We start from the raw sequence: 17,431 nt of genomic DNA, 5'->3' as shown, positions 1-17,431 counted from the left end.
AATATTGCAGGATATCTACCTCTTCAATTATCAACCATCTCACCTATAAAAAACTCACATAACCTAATAAAACAAAATAAAAGCAATGGTAAAGCATTGAAAAAAAATTGATAATTAAATTAGGGACTCTGCTTTTTTTAATATGTATAGTACAGTATACAGCTACATATATGTTCTTTTAATGACATGCTCTATACTGCTTCATGCCGTTTTCCTTTAAGTAACGTGCTTGATGCTGCTTTGTGCTGCCTTATGCATAAGCTTGCTAAGTATGGACTGATTTCTACTCTACTGTGTACGCTTTGCCAGCCAAGAGTCTAAAGCCTCATCTACACGAAGGGACATTGCAGCGATCCGGCGGCTCGATTAGCCGCCGGATCGCCTCTTCCGCGTGCCCGCCGCGTCCCCGCTCGCCGCATTCGATTCCCCGCTCGTGCCCGCTTGTCCCTGCCGGTGCCGCTTATCTCCCGCACGATTCCCTGCCATTGTCCCCTCGCAGGGATCGAGCAGGACGGATCTCCGCACCGCCGATTCCCTGCTCGCTCCCCGCGAGGGGACAATGGCAGGGAATCGTGCGGGAGATGAGCGGGCACGAGCGGGGAATCGAATGCAGCGCACGCGCGGCGAGCGGGAACGCGGCTGTGATGTATGATATGTAATAACTGTATTTTTTGTTTAATGTATTTTGTTAATGCTTTGTTTGTTTGCTGTGATTGTGTTACTGGAGTCGGGTGGGGGATATACTATTGTTCTATTGTGTGTTAGCAGACTGGCCTTATCCTTATCACTTGATTACATTTGAGGTGTGTTTGTTGACCATCCTAATTTATTGTCTGGTAGAGAGAGAGAGAGACACAGTCAGTTTGGTGTGAGACAGCTGGGTGAAAGCTGTATGCTACTCTGTGGATGTAACTTTGCTTACAAATGCTTCAGAATAAAGTGTTCATCATCGGATTCCATGTCTGCTCCCTGTTTATGGACAATCCTCATGTCATATCATGACATATTGGTGAGCAGTGCTGGGACAGAGCAGACTTTGGAAGACCAGAAGCATGGAGGAGATGCTGCAAGAGCTCAAAATCACTACCCTTCGGAAATTATGCCGTAAGAGGGGCTTACAACCTGATGGCCTGAAGAAACCTCAGCTTGTGGAACTTTTGATGGAGAGGATACAAGCCGCCAGTAATGCTGAGGCACTGAGTGAAAGTGGACATGTGCAGACCGATGAAGGCTTGGAGGAACAGTGTCAGGAACAGACCCAGGAAGGTGTTGTCAGAGGTGAGGACATGCTTCACACATTGCTCAGAGTGCTGAGTGAGATGATAGCACAGAATGTGAACAGATCTCATGGGGGAATGTTACAGCCACGTATGGACACTGTCAGACTGTATTCCTTATTCCCCATGTTTGATGAAAGTAAAGAGGAAGTAGATGCCTACTTAAAAACCTTTGAACTGATATGTGAGACACATTGTATCCCAACCAGTGAGTGGCATCGCATTCTGTTGGGAAAGCTGACTGGCCGGGCCAGTGACACTTTTAAATCGCTCCCTCTGGAGCAAAGAATTAACTTTGTGGAAGTGAAACGGGCATTGCTGGCTCGGTATGCCAAAACTCCCGAGACATGCAGACAGTCTTTCCGATCACTGTGTAAAACCTCACAAACCTCTTTTACTGAGTTCGGAGTGAAGCTGCATCATGTATTTAATCAGTGGATTCAGGGCAGTGGTGTCAGGACTTTGGAAGACTTAAAAGAACTGTGTTTGAGGGAACAATTCCTGAGCTGCTGTCCTCCAGAGCTGAAAATGTGGGTGCTGGATCGGAACCCTCCAGCAATGAGGGAGGCTGCAAAGCTGGCCGATCAGTTTGTGGAGAACCGGTCCCAGGTGTGTCATCTTCCAGAGGATTCGTGTGTCTGTGAAGCATCCAGGACAGCATCTTGTGTAGAGCCCAGGCCCACCACTCCAGAGAGGAGTTCTGCCACTTCAGCTGTTACAAAGAACAAGGTGAGGAAGTCCTGCTTTGGCTGTGGGTCAACTGAGCACCTGGTAGCAGCATGCCCACATGTCATCACAGACAATGGAACTGCTCAGTTTCCTCAGCCCACTGATGGTAGAAATGTGGCAACTAACTCCTCAGGCATTGCCCCACTCTTAAGAACAGTAGCGGAAAAAGACAATGCCAGAGGGATTAATTATGTTCGTCTGTCAAATAATATCTTGACCACTGACTCATCTGACTGTGCCCAGTCCCACGGAGCTTGCAGGACAAATTCCAAGGTGTACATTGGACACTTGGGAAGCCAAATCAGCAAGTGGGAGTTGAGGCAAGTGTTTTGCCACTATGGACCTGTGCGCCATATCTGGGTCTCCAGGAGTCCACCTGGATTTGGCTTTGTGGAGTTTGAAAATCCAGAAGATGCAGCAAGGGCTGTATTCGAATTGAATGGACAAATTGTATGTGGACATCGAGTCAAAGTTGAACTGGCATATACAAAAGCGAGAACAATTAATTATGAATTCCCACCTAGGTTGAGACGGAGCAGGTGGACAGATTTGCCACGTGCCTGTACCTCAGTCTCACCCAACTAATGGGATCACCTGGGGGTCCAGGAATGTAAGGGGGGAGGAATGTGATGTATGATATGTAATAACTGTATTTTTTGTTTAATGTATTTTGTTCCTGCTTTGTTTGTTTGTGATTGTGTTACTGGAGTCGGGTGGGGGATATACTATTGTTCTATTGTGTGTTAGCAGACTGGCCTTATCCTTATCACTTGATTACATTTGATGTGTGTTTGTTGACCATCCTAATTTATTGTCTGGTAGAGAGAGAGAGAGACACAGTCAGTTTGGTGTGAGACAGCTGGGTTAAAGCTGTATGCTACTCTGTGGATGTAACTTTGCTTACAAATGCTTCAGAATAAAGTGTTCATCATCGGATTCCATGTCTGCTCCCTGTTTATGGACAATCCTCATGTCATATCATGACAGCGGCGGGCACGCGGAAGAGGCGATCCGGCGGCTAATCGAGCCGCCGGATCGCTGCAATATGGCATGGTGTAGATGGGACTTAAGAGACATGCATCTCTGCTTGCTATCTTTTCAATGTATGCATGACATTATCCAGAGGAACTGTGCACTATTTCATCTGTGATCTGGCGGATTAGCTTTGAGTGCATCCTGAAACATACATGGACATTTTTGTTTTTTGGTAATCACCACAGATAAGGAGCTCTGTCCCTGTATGCTTGTGCGTATGAGTGCTGGGATGGTGTGCTACAGGAAGTAGATGGGTTGCCTTGCAGGGTTAACACTTTTATGATTTGTAATGATAGTAATAAAATTTGTATTTTTATAAAATAGCGATTTTATCAATTTATTGGCATGTACTCCTCCCATTTACCCTGAATTTTTTTCTAGTTTTTAATATGTATGCCATGAGGATATACAGTGGGATGCGAAAGTTTGGGCAACCTTGTTAATTGTCAATTGTTAATTATGGGCAGCACAGTGGCGTAATGGTTAGCGCTCTCGCCTTGCAGCGCTGGGTCCCTGGTTTGAATCTGAGCCAGGTCAACATCTGCAAGGAGTTTGTATGTTCTCCCCGTGTCTGCGTGGGTTTCCTCTGGGCACCCCGGTTTCCTCCCACATCCCAAAAACATACAGATAAGTTAATTGGCTTTCCCCCTAAAATTGGCCCTAGACTGCGATACATACACTACACGACATAAACATAGGACTACCGTAGGGATTAGATTGTGAGCTCCTCTGAGGGACAGTTAGCGACAAGACTATATTCTCTGTACAGCGCTGTGTAAGATGTTGGCGCTATATAAATACTAAATAATAATAATAATAAATAATGATTGTCATGATTTTCCTGTATAAATCATTGGTTGTTACGATAAAAAATGTCAGTTAAATATATCATAGAGGAGACACACACAGTGATCATTCAGAAGTAAAATGAAGTTTATTGGCTTTACAGAAAGTGTGCAATAATTGTTTAAACAAAATTAAGCAGGTGCATAAATTTGGGCACCACAAAAAAAGACGAAATCAATATTTAGTAGATCCTCCTTTTGCAGGAATTACAGCCTCTAAATGCTTCCTGTAGGTTCCAATGAGAGTCTGGATTATGGTTGAAGGTATTTTGGTCCATTCCTCTTTACAAAACATCTTTAGTTCATTCAGGTTTGATAGCTTCCGAGTGTGGACAGCTCTCTTTAACTCACACCACAGATTTTCAATTATATTCAGGTCTGGGGACTGAGGTGGCCATTCCAGAATGTTGTACTTGTTCCTCTGCAACCAATAGAGTTCCTCTATTGGTCCTGTGCTCATAATAATCACTTCAATAGATACTTTGAATAGTGGTAATCATTAACAAACTGTTCCCCATCCCCTTCTTGCACCTCTGACACTGTAGTTGCCATTGGCAGGTTTTGGTGCACCGTATCAATTATTATGTAGAAAGTGCTTGGGGGGCCCCATTGTAAAATTTGCATCGGGGCCCACAGATCCTTAGCTACGCCACTGTACTTCTCCACAAACTCTATTTGCAGGAGTATAGATTCTCTGATTCAAATTTATTGCTGTAACTGATCTTTATTTTTTCCATATTTTTCTGTAGCTGCCAATGCTGTGGATCATTCCAAAATAGGCAACTGGCAACAGCAACCTGTGAATGTGTTTCTGTCTTCTAAGCGGTCTCCCTGTGTAGAGGAGTTGCATCAAGAAGCTGAACTTAACCTACAGAGTTTACTTCAAGGTAAGAATATGCCTGTAAAACAAGTAAATCTTTGTAGAAAATAATTATGATCTCAAACATTTTATCATTAGAGATGGCCTGAACGGTTCGCCGGCAAACAGTTCCCGGCGAACTTCCGGGGTTCGCGATCGCGGAGAACCGGAAACTTTTCCGGAAGTTTGGTTCGCCCCCATAGTGCATCATGAGGGTCAACTTTGACCCTCTACATCACAGTCAGCAGGCACATTGTAGCCAATCCCCCCTTATAAAAGGCAAGCAGCGTCCGGCTTTGGACTCACTCGTGTGCCTGCATGGTGTAATGGTTAAGGACTCTGCCTCTGACACCGGAGACCAGGGTTTGAATCTCGGCTCTGCCTGTTCAGTAAGCCAGCACCTATTCAGTAGGAGACCTTTGGCAAGTCTCCCTAACACTGCTACTGCCTATAGAGCACGCCCTAGTGGCTGCTGCTCTGGCGCTTTGAGTCCGCCAGGAGAAAAGCGCAATATAAATGTTATTTGTCTTGTCTTGTCTGCATTAATTAGAGAAGAGAAAGCTGCTGCAGACTCTCATAGGGAAAGCTTAGTTAGGCTCTTGTAGGCTTCTTAGCTTGCTCCTTGCTGATACTTATTGCTAAAAAAAAAGCACCCCACAACAGCTCTTTTGAGAAATAATCTTGTTCTTGTGATCTTTTTTTTTTTTGTGTGTGTGTCCCACTGACACTTGTGTTGCATAGACAACCTTGGTAATTCCTACTGTGTGTGCCACTGCCAGGCCCAGCACATTCAGTGACTACCTGTGTGTGTGACAGGTGCACATTACTCATCACTGCATATACCTACCTGTTATTCACTGTGCACCCACTCATTTCAGTGCATCCACCCACCTACGTGAGTGCACGCAGTGTCACTGTGCCTGTCCGGTACCTGTCTGTGTGTGACAGGTGCACATTGTAATACCCATCACTGCATATACCTACTACCTGTTGTTCACTTCAGTGCACCCACCCACTCACGTGAGCGCACGCAGTGTCACTGTGCCTGTCCGGTACCTGTCTGTGTGTGAGAGGTGCACATCGTAATACCCATCACTGCATATACCTACCTGTTGTTCACTGTGCACCCACCTACCTACGTGAGCACACACCATTCCACTGTTCCTGCTCGGTACCTGTGTGTGTGTGAGAGGTGCACATTTGTAATACCCATCACTGCATATACCTACCTGTTGTGTTCAGTGCACCCACCCACCTATGTGAGTGCACGCAGTGTGTTATACCACTCCGTGCATACCTGTTAACTGCACCTGTGTGACTGCACATTGTATTAGTCAAGTCAGTGCATACCTTTGACTTCATCCCCCCCCCGATATGGACAAAACGAACAAAACAGGTAGAGGCAGACCCAGAGGAAGGCCACCCGGCAGGTCTGTGCGTGGTCGTGCTGATGTGATTTCGTGCGGCCCTGGACCAAAGTACAGTGCTCAAAAGAAGGCACGTCCCATCAACTCCCAAGATTGTCAGGACGTGGTTGACTATTTAACACAGAACACCTCATCCTTCACAACCACCAGCGCTACTACAAACACCACATCCGCTGCATTTGACAGTTCGCAGGAGTTATTTGGTGGGGAAATCACTGATGCTCATCCATTATTGTTACAACCAGATGAAGGCGGTAAGCAAGTTACACCGCCTCATATGTCTGAGTTAGGCAACACTATGGACGTAACGTGTGCGGAGGAGGATGATCAAGTGCCTGTTGTTAGTGCAGTTTTGGAGATGTCTGAGGCAAAGGAAGCTGGGCAGGATGATTATGAAGATGACGATGATACGGATCCCACGTATGTTCCCAATAGAAGAGATGAACAGGGGGACAGTTCAGAAGGGGAGTCAGAGAGGAGTAGGAGGAGACAAGTTCCTGAAAGAAGCAGGGGGAGCTCGTCATCAGAAACAGCTGGTGGCAGTGTCCGGCGGCATGTATCACCACCTATGTACAGCCAGCCAACGAGCCCTTCAACGTCAGCTGCTGATGCCACCATAGTGCCATCACCCAAGGGAGGCACAGCGGTTTGGAAAAAAAATTTAATGTCTGCCTCAGATTGGAGCAATGCCATCTGTTCTCTCTGCCTCCAAAAATTGAGCCGTGGAAAGGCCAACACCCACGTAGGGACAAGTGCCTTACGAAGGCAGATGGAGAAAAGGCACAAACTGCAATGTGAAAAGCACCTGTGCAAAAGCAGCACACACAAAAAAGCCACCCTCCTTCTGCTCTTCCTCCTTCAGGTGCATCATCATTAGCCACTTTCTCCCTTGCACCTTCACAGCCACCCTCCTCCACTCCGCCTCTAACCTTGAGCTGTTCCTGCTCCTCTGCTCACAGCCTGCTGTCTGTGAAGGAAATCTTTAAGTGGAAGAAGCCAATTTCCGCCAGTCACCTCCTTGCCCGGCGTCTGACAGCTGACTTGGCGGAACTGTTAGCTCGCCAGCTGTTACCATACCAGCTGGTGGACTCTAATGAGGCCTTCCGTAAATTTGTGGCCATTGGGACACCGCAGTGGAAGATGCCAGGCCGCAATTATTTCTCTAAAAAGGCAATACCAAAACTGTACCGTGAAGTTGAGAGGCAAGTGGTGTCATCTCTGGCACACAGCGTTGGGTCAAGGGTCCATTTGACCACGGATGCCTGGTCTGCCAAGCACGGTTAGGGCAGGTACATTACTTACACAGCCCATTGGATCAACCTGGTGACCGATGGCAAGCAGGGAGTACGTGGCTGTGCAGCGGACCAACTTGTGACACCTCCACGGCTTGCAGGCAGGCCTCCTGCCACCTCCTCTCCTCCAGCTACATCCTCTTCACTGTCATCATCCTCCTCCTCCTTGGCTGAGTGGCAGTTCAACTCTACTGGTGCTGCGATCTCCTCTCCAGCTACACAGCCCCATCTCCCCAGGGCCTATGCTGCATGCCAGGTACGACGGTGTCACGCGATCCTAGACATGTCTTGCTTCGAAGCGGAGAGTCACACTGGAGCAGCTCTCCTGGCTGCTCTTAACAAACAGGTGGATCAGTGGCTTACCCCGCACCAGCTGGAGATCGGCAACGTGGTGTGTCAAAATGGCAGCAATCTCCTTTCCGCTTTGAATTTGGGAAAGCTGACACATGTACCCTGCATGGCACATGTGCTGAATCTAGTCATTCAAAGATTTGTGTCAAAGTACCCAGGCTTAGAGGACGTCCTGAAGCGGGCCAGAAAGTTGTGTGGGCATTTCAGGTGGTCTTACACGGCCATGGCACACTTTGCCGGGATTCAGCGGAGAAACAAGTTGCCGGTGAGACGCCTCATTTGCGATAGCCCGACTCGCTGGAATTAGGCCCTCCTTATGTTCTCTTGCCTGCTAGAACAGGAGAAAGCCGTCACCCAGTACCTCTACAATTTCAGTAGAAGGACACAATGTGGGAAGATGGGGATGTTCTGGACCAACAACTGGACCCTCATGCGAAATGCATGCAGGCTCATGTGGCTGTTTGAGGAGGTGACCAACCTTGTTAGTCGCAGCGAAAGCACCATCAGCGACTTGATCCCGTATGCTTACTTCCTGGAGTGTGCCGTGCTTAGAGTAGAGGATCAAGCTGTGGAGGAGCGTGAAGAGGAACAGCTATGGGAGGAAGTGTTATGGGATCAATTCGCATCAGAACCAGATGTTTCCTCAACACCTGCGGCAGCACAGAGGGGGGAGGAGGAGAAAGAGTCATGTGGGGAAGAAGAGTCAGACTTGGACGATGAGGAAGGAGGAGGAGGAGGCTGCAGTAGAAGAACAACTGCAGCAGGCGTCGCAGGGGGCTTGTGCTGCTCAACGTTCCCTTGGTATTGTTCTTGGCTGGGGGCAGGAGGAGGACTTACCTGATGTCACTGATGAAGAACAAGAGGAGATGGATAGTACGTCTGTATCCGACTTTGTGCAGATTGCGTCTTTCATGCTGTCCAGCCTGTTGAGGGACCCCCGTATAAAAAAAACTCAAGGGGAATGAGCTGTACTGGGTGGCCACGCTACTAGACCCTCGGTATAGACACAAAGTGGCAGACATGTTACCAACTCACCTGAAGGCAGAAAGGATGCAGCACATGCAGAACAAGCTGGCAACTATGCTTTACAATGCGTTTAATGGTGATGTCACAGCACAACGCAATAAAGGTACCACTGCCAGTAATCCTTCTCCCATGTCCACGCAGGCAAGGACAGGACGCTCCAGCAATCTCATGGTGATGTTGGACATGCAGACATTCTTTAGTGCAAAGCCTCGCCTTAGCGCTTCCGGATCCACCCTCCACCAATGCCTGGACCGGCAGGTAGCCGACTACCTGGCCTTAAGTGTGTATGTACACTGTGGGCAGCGATGAATCCTTGGACTACTGGGTGCGCAGGCTTGGCCTGTGGCCAGAGCTGTCCCAATTTGCCATCCAACTTATGTCTTGCCCTGCCTCAAGCGTCCTGTCAGAAAGGACCTTCAGCGCAGCTGGAGGCATTGTCACTGAAAAGAGAAGTCGCCTAAGTCACAAAAGTGTTCAGTACCTCACCTTTATCAAAATGAATGAGGCATGGATACCGGAGGGCTACTGCCCGCCCGAAGACTAAGTCAGTCCCCAGTCCCCAGTCCCCACGCACAGCATCTCTGCCTGTACTCCGTGTGACTGCCTGCCCCAAGACTAAGTCGCTCCGCACACAGCACCTCTGCCCGCAGGCCGCTTGACTGCCTTTTCCGCCACCACCAACAGGGTCCAGGACTCCAGGTGGATTCCTGAATTTTTAAGGTCGCTGCTAGCAGCGGCCGCTATACTACTTTTTCTGGTGCATGTACATGCCTGCCTAATTTTTCTGGCTGCACTTCAGCTGCGACAACAAAACAAAAGGCATGTACATGTGCCAATTCCCCTTCATGATCATTACCTTGCCGCGGTGAAGGGGCTTGCGTATCACAATGAAGCTATGACTGTCGGCTATATGATTGTCTCGGGGGGGGGGGGGAGTGGATAAACCAAATTTGATCAGCTGGACAGTCACTGTTTTTCTATCCTTGAGATACCATATGGGCTTGAAAGACGCCACGGCCTGCACTCTGCACACCATGCGCACCAGTCCAGCATGGCCATCACTACACAAACAGCTGTTTGCGGTGCGTTACATAGTGAGTTTGGTGTGTCAGTGTGAAGCAGTTCTCTAATTACACTCCCTGATTGATGTATACACATGCAAGATGTTTTAAAGCACTTTAGGCCCGCAATTTAGCATTCAATGTGATTTCTGCCCATAAAACACTGCTTTGCGTCAAATCCAGATTTTTCTCCAGGACTTTTGGCATCTATCCCACTCCGCCATGCCCCCCTCCAGGTGTTAGACCCCTTGAAATATCTTTTCCATCACTTTTATGGCCAGCATAAGTGTTTCTAGTTTTCAAAGTTCGCCTCCCCATTGAAGTCTAGTGCCGTTCGCGAAAGTTCGTGCAAACCGAACTTTTGCGGAAGTTCGCGAACTGAGCGCACTCAGTAGGCAGCAGCAGTGTTAGGGAGTCTCGCCCAAAGAACTCCTTACTGAATAGGTGCTGGCTTACTGAACAGGCAGAGCCGAGATTCAAGCCCAGGTCTCCTGTGTCAGAGGCGGAGCCCTTAACCATTACACTATCCAGCCAGTGCCAATGATAAGCATGCAAGATGCATGCTGGATTTCATGAAGCAGCAGATAATGCCTACCTGCTATCAAAATTAAAACCAGCTGGAATGCTGTTTTTGGTCAATGGTTCTACAGTGTACATGTAATTAAGTGACGCCCACAGTGTCTGTTGACTTAAAAATTGTGAACTGCATGCATTAAGGGCAAAATGTGGCTTGTTTCCAAATCTCTAGTTGGCTTCTGATTTAGATGCATTGCAAGCTCACCATCTTTGTGCAGAAAACATAGAGGACTGGCTAGAATCTGTATTGGAAATCTTAAACAGTACTATTAAAAGTTTATTATTTAAATCGGGCCTCTTTCACATGGAAGGCTGAACTGCGTGCTTGTAGGGCAGTTCATCCCCCTATCAGCTGAGCACCTTTTGGATGCAATTCAGCATTTGAAATGGGATGAGGTTGCTAGGTAGCAAATAAACGCAGGTTGCATCTGAGAACAGATATACTCAGGTTTGACTCATTATGGTGGCTCTTTCTCCACTGCAAGTGCTTGAGTTCTTGCAAGTGCTGGCCTGTTCATCGGAGCAGCTGTCAGGTGGTGAATTCACTGCCTTCAGCCTTCCATATAAAGTATGCCTAAGAATTGCTTCAAGCTTCCGAATTCGATGACACAGGTTCCATACACTTTAAAGTGTAACTGACTTCAGTGGCGTAGCTAGGGTGTTTGACACCCGGTGCGGATAATTTACCGACATACCCTCCCAAAAAAAGCAAAGCGCGCAGCGGCAAAAAAATGGGTGTGGACATGACATCACATGGGTGGCGGTAACTGTAATGTAAGGCAGTGGGCTAATATAGGTAGCCAGAATAGTTGCCCCCAGCATAGGCTAGCTAGGTAGGTGCCCCCAATACAGGTTAGATAGGTAGGTGCCCCAGTATAGATCACATAGGTAGCTGCCCCCAGTATATGTTAGATTGGTAGGTGCCTCCAGTGTAGGTTAGATAGGTAGGTGCCCCCCAGCAAAGGTTAGATAGGTAGCTGCCCCCCATTATAGGTTAGATAGGTAGCTGCCCCCAGGGCCGGATTTCTGCAAAGGCCACAAAGGCCACGGCCTAGGGCGGAAAAAAATCAGAAGGATAAAAGGGCGGCAGGACCTGAGAGAGATAAGAGGCTGCATGTCAAAATAAATCATTTCTCCTGCTCCAAAGCGCCCCGGCTTTGCTGCACACACAGTCAGAATTCCAGAGCTCTGTGTATTTTACTTACTTCGTGGTGTGCGATGAGACAGTGCTATCTCCTGAACATACAAGCTTCAGTTTAATGCCAGGGGTGTAGAGAAACATGGATCACAATGTAGACACAATTTCTGATCCAGTAAACATTTTAACAGAATTATTTCCACTTTACAACTCAAGCTGGGCTAAACAATGTATTGCTGGTCAGACTCTGTTAATGACTTGAGTCATTCCTTCTCCTCTTTCCCCCTGGATTGTAAATCTTAAACAGAAAGATAAGGTTTTTTTTCCTTAGAGAGATTTATGACAGCCCCTTCTAAGCTAAATCTTAACCCCTTGCTGGCTCATTTTAAAGGCAGCAGTAGTCTAGTATGAGATAGACAACTTCTCTATAATTATAATTGCAAATGTACTGTTGTATACTTTTGTATTGTTACATTCTGTTTTGTATACCAAAAGTAATAACATACACTAAAAATTAAAAAAATATATATTTGTACCGTGTTGGCAAACAGTAAAAAAACACCTGTGAAAGAATCAGTACAATAAATAATATAAAATAAATGCAACAGATCTGTGATTACAGAAGAGCAGAGAGGGAGATGAACGCCGCTCTGCTACATCATGCCTGGTACACACCATGCAATTTGCCATCAGATAGATGGGTTCGAATTGATTATTTCTGACAGGTCTAATCTGATTTCTGATCATTTTTCTAATCGACTTTGTATAAGTGATCGGAAAATCGATTCAACCCATCTATCTGGTGCATACCAGGCATTAGAGACTCACTGCTCTGACAGGAAAAACAATCATTCATAATTTTTCAGAGAGAAAACATTCATAGGTATACACGAGTCACTAAAACAGGCATTTCCTCCTGCAATCAAGTGATCGTTAAGGCTCATACACACATCAGACTATAGTCTTTGGAAAAAGAAAGATCACAGACCAATCTTACCACCCTTCATGTAGTATGAGAGCCATACCTACACAGTCTTTTCTATGGAGCTGAACTCCCCATCAGAAAAAAAATCTTTGCAAGATGCTGCACACACAGATGCTGTACAGACACAAAAGATCAGTATCTGCAAAAGATCTGTTCCTGCCAAAGATCCATTCCTGCAAATTGCATTCATAGTCTATGAGATCTGCAGATCATCATACACACCTTGTTTAACTGACATTCATCTGCAGATCAGACAATCATCTGCAGATCTGAAAATCCATCCTGGTGGATCTGATCTGCAGATGAATGTCTGTTAAACAAGGTGTGTATGATGATCTGCAGATATCATAGACTATGAATGCATTTTGCAGGAACGGATCTTTTGCAGGAACAGATCTTTTGCAGATACTGATCTTTTGAATGTGTACAGCATCTGTGTGTGCAGTATCTTGCAAAGATTTCTGTCTGATGGGGAGTTCAGCTCCATAGAATAGACTATGTAGGTATGGCTCTCATACTACATGGAAGGGGGTAAAATTGGTCTGTGATCTTTCATTTTCCTAAAGGCTCATACACACATCAGACCATAGTCTTTGGAAAATGAAAGATCACAGACCAATTTTACCCCCTTCCATGTAGTATGAGAGCTATACCTACACAGTCTATTATATTGAGCTGATCTCCCCATCAGATAGAAATCTTTGCAAGATGCTGTACACACAGATGCTGTACACATTCAAAAGATCAATATCTGCAAAAGATCTGTTCCTGTAAACGATCCGTTCCTGCAAAATGCATTCATAGTCTATGATATCTGCAGATCCTCATACACACCTTGTTTAACAGACATTCATCTGCAGATCAGACAATCATAGACTATGAATGCATTTTGCAGGAACGGATCTTTTGCAGAAACAGATCTTTTGCAAATACTGATCTTTTGAATGTGTACAGTATCTCTGTGTGCAGGATCTTGCAAAGATTTCTATCTAATGGGGAGTTCAACTCCATAGAATAGACTGTGTAGAGTATGGCTCTCATACTAAATGGAAGGGGGTAAAATTGGTCTGTGATCTTTCATTTTCCAAAGACTATGGTCTGATGTGTGTATGCACCCTGAGTGTGTGTGTGTGTGTGTGTGGGGGGGGGGGGGGGGGGGGTGGTACCGGGCCTAGGGCACTGGGAAGTCCAAATCCGGCCCTGGCTGCCCCCCATTATAGGTTAGATAGGTAGCTGCGTAGCTGCTGCCCAGTATAGGTTAGATTAGGTAGGTTCCCCCAGTATAGGTTAGATTAGGTAGGTTCCCCCCAGTATAGGTTAGATTAGATAGGTGCCCCCCATTATAGGTTAGATTAGGTAGGTGCCCCCCATTATAGGTTAGATTAGGTAGGTTCCCCCAGTATAGGTTAGATAGGTAGCTGCCCTCCAGTATAGGTTAGATAGGTATCTGCCTCCTAGTATAGGTTAGATTAGGTAGGTGCCCCCCAGTATAGCTTAGATAGGTAGCTGCCCCCCAGTATTAGGTAGATGCCCCCCCCCCCAATGGAGGGGAGAGCCACAGCCGCGGGGAGGGCAGCCCGACCTCTCCCTCCCTTCCTCTCCTCTCCCAGGGCTGCCCTCCGTGCTCCCCCCTCCAGACTGCAGACAGCAATGTGCAGGGAAGCCTGTACTAAGCTACTCACCTACCTGGTTCCAATCGCCGCTCACTAACCGCTGGTCTTCTCCTCTCTGCATACGATGATATACACGCTGCTTCCTGTTTAGCCGGTAGCTCCACTCCCACCTGGAGCCACTCCCCCCTTATAAAAGGCAGGCACCGCCAGCCATTATACTGCAGTAAATAGAGAAGGGACAGCTGCTGCAGACTCTCTCATGAGAGATTAGTTAGGCTTTTTTTCTGTATGTCCCACTGACACTTGTGTTGCATAGACGCCCTTGATAATTCATACTGTGTGTGTGCCACTGCCAGGCCCAGCACATTCAGTGACTACCTGTGTGTGTGACAGGTGCACACTGTAATACCCATTACTGCATATACCTACCTACCTGTTCACAGTGCACCCACCTACCTATGTGAGCTGAGCGCATGCAGTGTCACTGTGCCTGTCCACTACCTGTCTGTGTGTGACAGGTGCCCATGTAATACCCATCCCTGCATATACCTACTACCTGTTGTTCACTTCAGTGCACCCACCTACCTACGTGAGCGCGCGCAGTATCACTGTGCCTGTCCGCTACCTGTCTGTGTGTGACAGGTGCACATTGTAATACCCATCACTGCATATACCTACCTGTTGTGTTCAGTGCACCCACCTCACCACTGCATATACCTACCTGTTGTGTTCAGTGCACCCACCTACCTACGTGAGTGCACGCAGTGTGATATACCACCCCGTGCATACCTGTTAACTGCACCTGTGTGACTGCACCTTGTATTAGTCAAGTCAGTGCATACCTTTCACTTCATCCCCCCCCCGATATGGATACAACTGACAAAACAGGCAGAGGTAGAGGCAGACCCAGAGGAAGGCCACCCGGCAGGTCTGTGCGAGGTCGTGTTGATGTTATTTTGTGCGGCCCTTGACCAAAGTACAGTGGTCAGAAGAAGGCATGTCCCATCAACTCCCAAGATTGTCAGGACGTGGTTGACTATTTAACACAGTACACCTCATCTTCCGCAGCCACCAGCTCTACTGCAAGCACCACATCCGTTGCATATGACACTTCACAGGAGTTAATTGGTGGGGAATTAACTGATTCACAGCCATTATTGTTACAACCAGATGAAGGCGCTAAGCAAGTTACACCACCTCATATGTCTGAGTTAGGCAGCGACACTATGGACGTAACGTGTGAATATGATGAAGTACCTGCTGTTGGTGCAGTTTTGGAGGTGTCTGAGGCAAGCAAAGCTGGGCAGGATGATTATGATGCTGACGATGATACGGATCCCACGTATGTTCCCAATAGAGGAGAGGAACAGGGGGACAGTTCAGAGGGCGAGTCAGAGAGGAGTAGGAGGAGACGAGTTGCTGAAAGAAGCAGGGGGAGCTCGTCGTCAGAAACAGCTGGTGACAGTGTCCGGCGGCATGTATCGCCACCTATGTACAGCCAGCCAACATGCTCTTCAACGTCAGCTGCTGATGCCACCATAGTGCCATCACCCCAGGGAGGCTCAGAGGTTTGGAATTTTTTTAATGTGTCTCAGATTAGAACAATGCCATCTGTTCTCTCTGCCTCCAAAAATTGAGCCGTGGAATGGCCAACACTCACGTAGGGACAAGTGCCTTACAAAGGCACATGGAGAAAAGGCACAAACTGCAATGGGAAGAGCACCTGAGCAAAATTTGCACACAAAAGGAAAGCCACCCTCCTTCTCTTCTTCCTCCTTCAGGTGCAGCATCTTCAGCCGCTTTCTCCCTTGCACCTTCACAGCCACCCTCCTCCACTCCGCCTCTGCCCTTGAGCGGTTCCTGCTCCTCTGCCCACAGCAGCCAGGTGTCCGTGAAGGAAATCTTTGAGCGGAAGAAGCCAATTTCTGCCAGTCACCCCTTGCCCAGCATCTGATAATTGGATACTCAGGCTGGGAGAGAGTCCTGCTGCAGCTATCCATACCATCAAAGGATTGGCATTTCATTCTACCAAAGGACTTCTATCTATTCCACAGAACTTTCCGTAACTGAACTTCATATCTTCTGTTGGACTTATCGCAAAAGACACGGTGACTTGACAAATCGCTCAGATTATCAATAGCTATTTTTAATCCTTATTATTTCTGTATCAATTTGTTTCATTTGCTATATTTAGTTCTGCTAAGTTAAGTTAGCCAATAAATGGTATCATCCTGATTCAAAACTTCTTGATTTAGTTCTGCATGATTTCTTTGAATAAATGATTAAAAATAGTTCGTCTAAGTGCTGTTCTGAAAAATCTCTGCAATAAGGATTTACCTCTTCTTAGAGAGAGGCTTGTTACCATAACCGTGTTGATATTAATATTGTTTTTTATTTTATTATTTTTCTATCTCTAGAAAGGTTGTGTATTAACCCTTTTTCCTACAGGATTTAGCTAGAGTTAGACTTAGCACATTTGCATGCTTTATTGCAGATTGGTGGTAGCGACCTGGCCTCAATATGAGAGCCCAGATTGTATCGATTGTATATACAATCAAAATTGGACTGTGTGTGGACTCGCCAACCATTCCAAAAGGTTACCTTGCCTGCAGTGCTGACTGCCTTCAGGATTCCATCAGGGTCTTGGGCATTATGGTAAACTGCAGCAAAGGGAACAAGAATTGGTGGGTGACTGCGCATACGTCACAGTGACCACTCTTTTTGACCACTCTTTTTAATGAGCAGATGAACATTAAAACTTTCAGGGCATCTCTGCAGCCACAATTTTTTTAAGAAAAGGTATAAAAAGTGTACCAAAATCTGAACAGTGGCATGGCAGAGGAGAATCAACTGCAAAATAGTCACCAATTCCCATTGGTCTGGTAATAGACCAATGGGGAGGGAGCCTTGGAGCCAAATTTAAAGATGCTTTGGCTCTAGCTATACTTAGTATAGATGGAGCAAAGCCAAAAGCATCTTTAAATTTAGCTTCAAGGCACCCCATTGGTCTGTTAATAGACTAGTGGGGAGCCTTTAAACCAAATTTAAAGATGCTTTTGCTTTAGCTATACTTAGTATAGCTAGAGCTGTGGCGAGCGGCGGGTGCCACGGCGGGTGCATGGCGGAGATCTTCAATTAACGTAACTGAGTATTAGAGATGTCGCGAACATCAAATTTTGGGTTTGCAGACACCGAACTCTAACTTCCATAAAAGTTT

At 46.7% G+C, this 17,431-nt stretch overlaps 1 protein-coding gene across 2 annotated transcripts in view; it reads left to right on the top strand.

Annotated features, from left to right (window-relative positions):
- NHSL2 (NHS like 2) overlaps window positions 1–17,431 on the top strand; it is a 593,959-nt gene that overhangs the window by 162,887 nt on the left and 413,641 nt on the right. For both annotated transcript variants that reach the window (XM_068247787.1, XM_068247788.1), the window contains exon 2: window positions 4,636–4,773. In XM_068247787.1, the coding sequence (XP_068103888.1) occupies window positions 4,636–4,773 (138 nt within the window). The remainder of the gene's footprint in view (window positions 1–4,635; window positions 4,774–17,431) is intronic.

Source organism: Hyperolius riggenbachi, chromosome 8 (assembly GCF_040937935.1).
Source record: "Hyperolius riggenbachi isolate aHypRig1 chromosome 8, aHypRig1.pri, whole genome shotgun sequence".
NCBI lineage: Eukaryota > Metazoa > Chordata > Amphibia > Anura > Hyperoliidae > Hyperolius > Hyperolius riggenbachi.
This window is presented reverse-complemented; position numbering and strand designations above follow the sequence as displayed.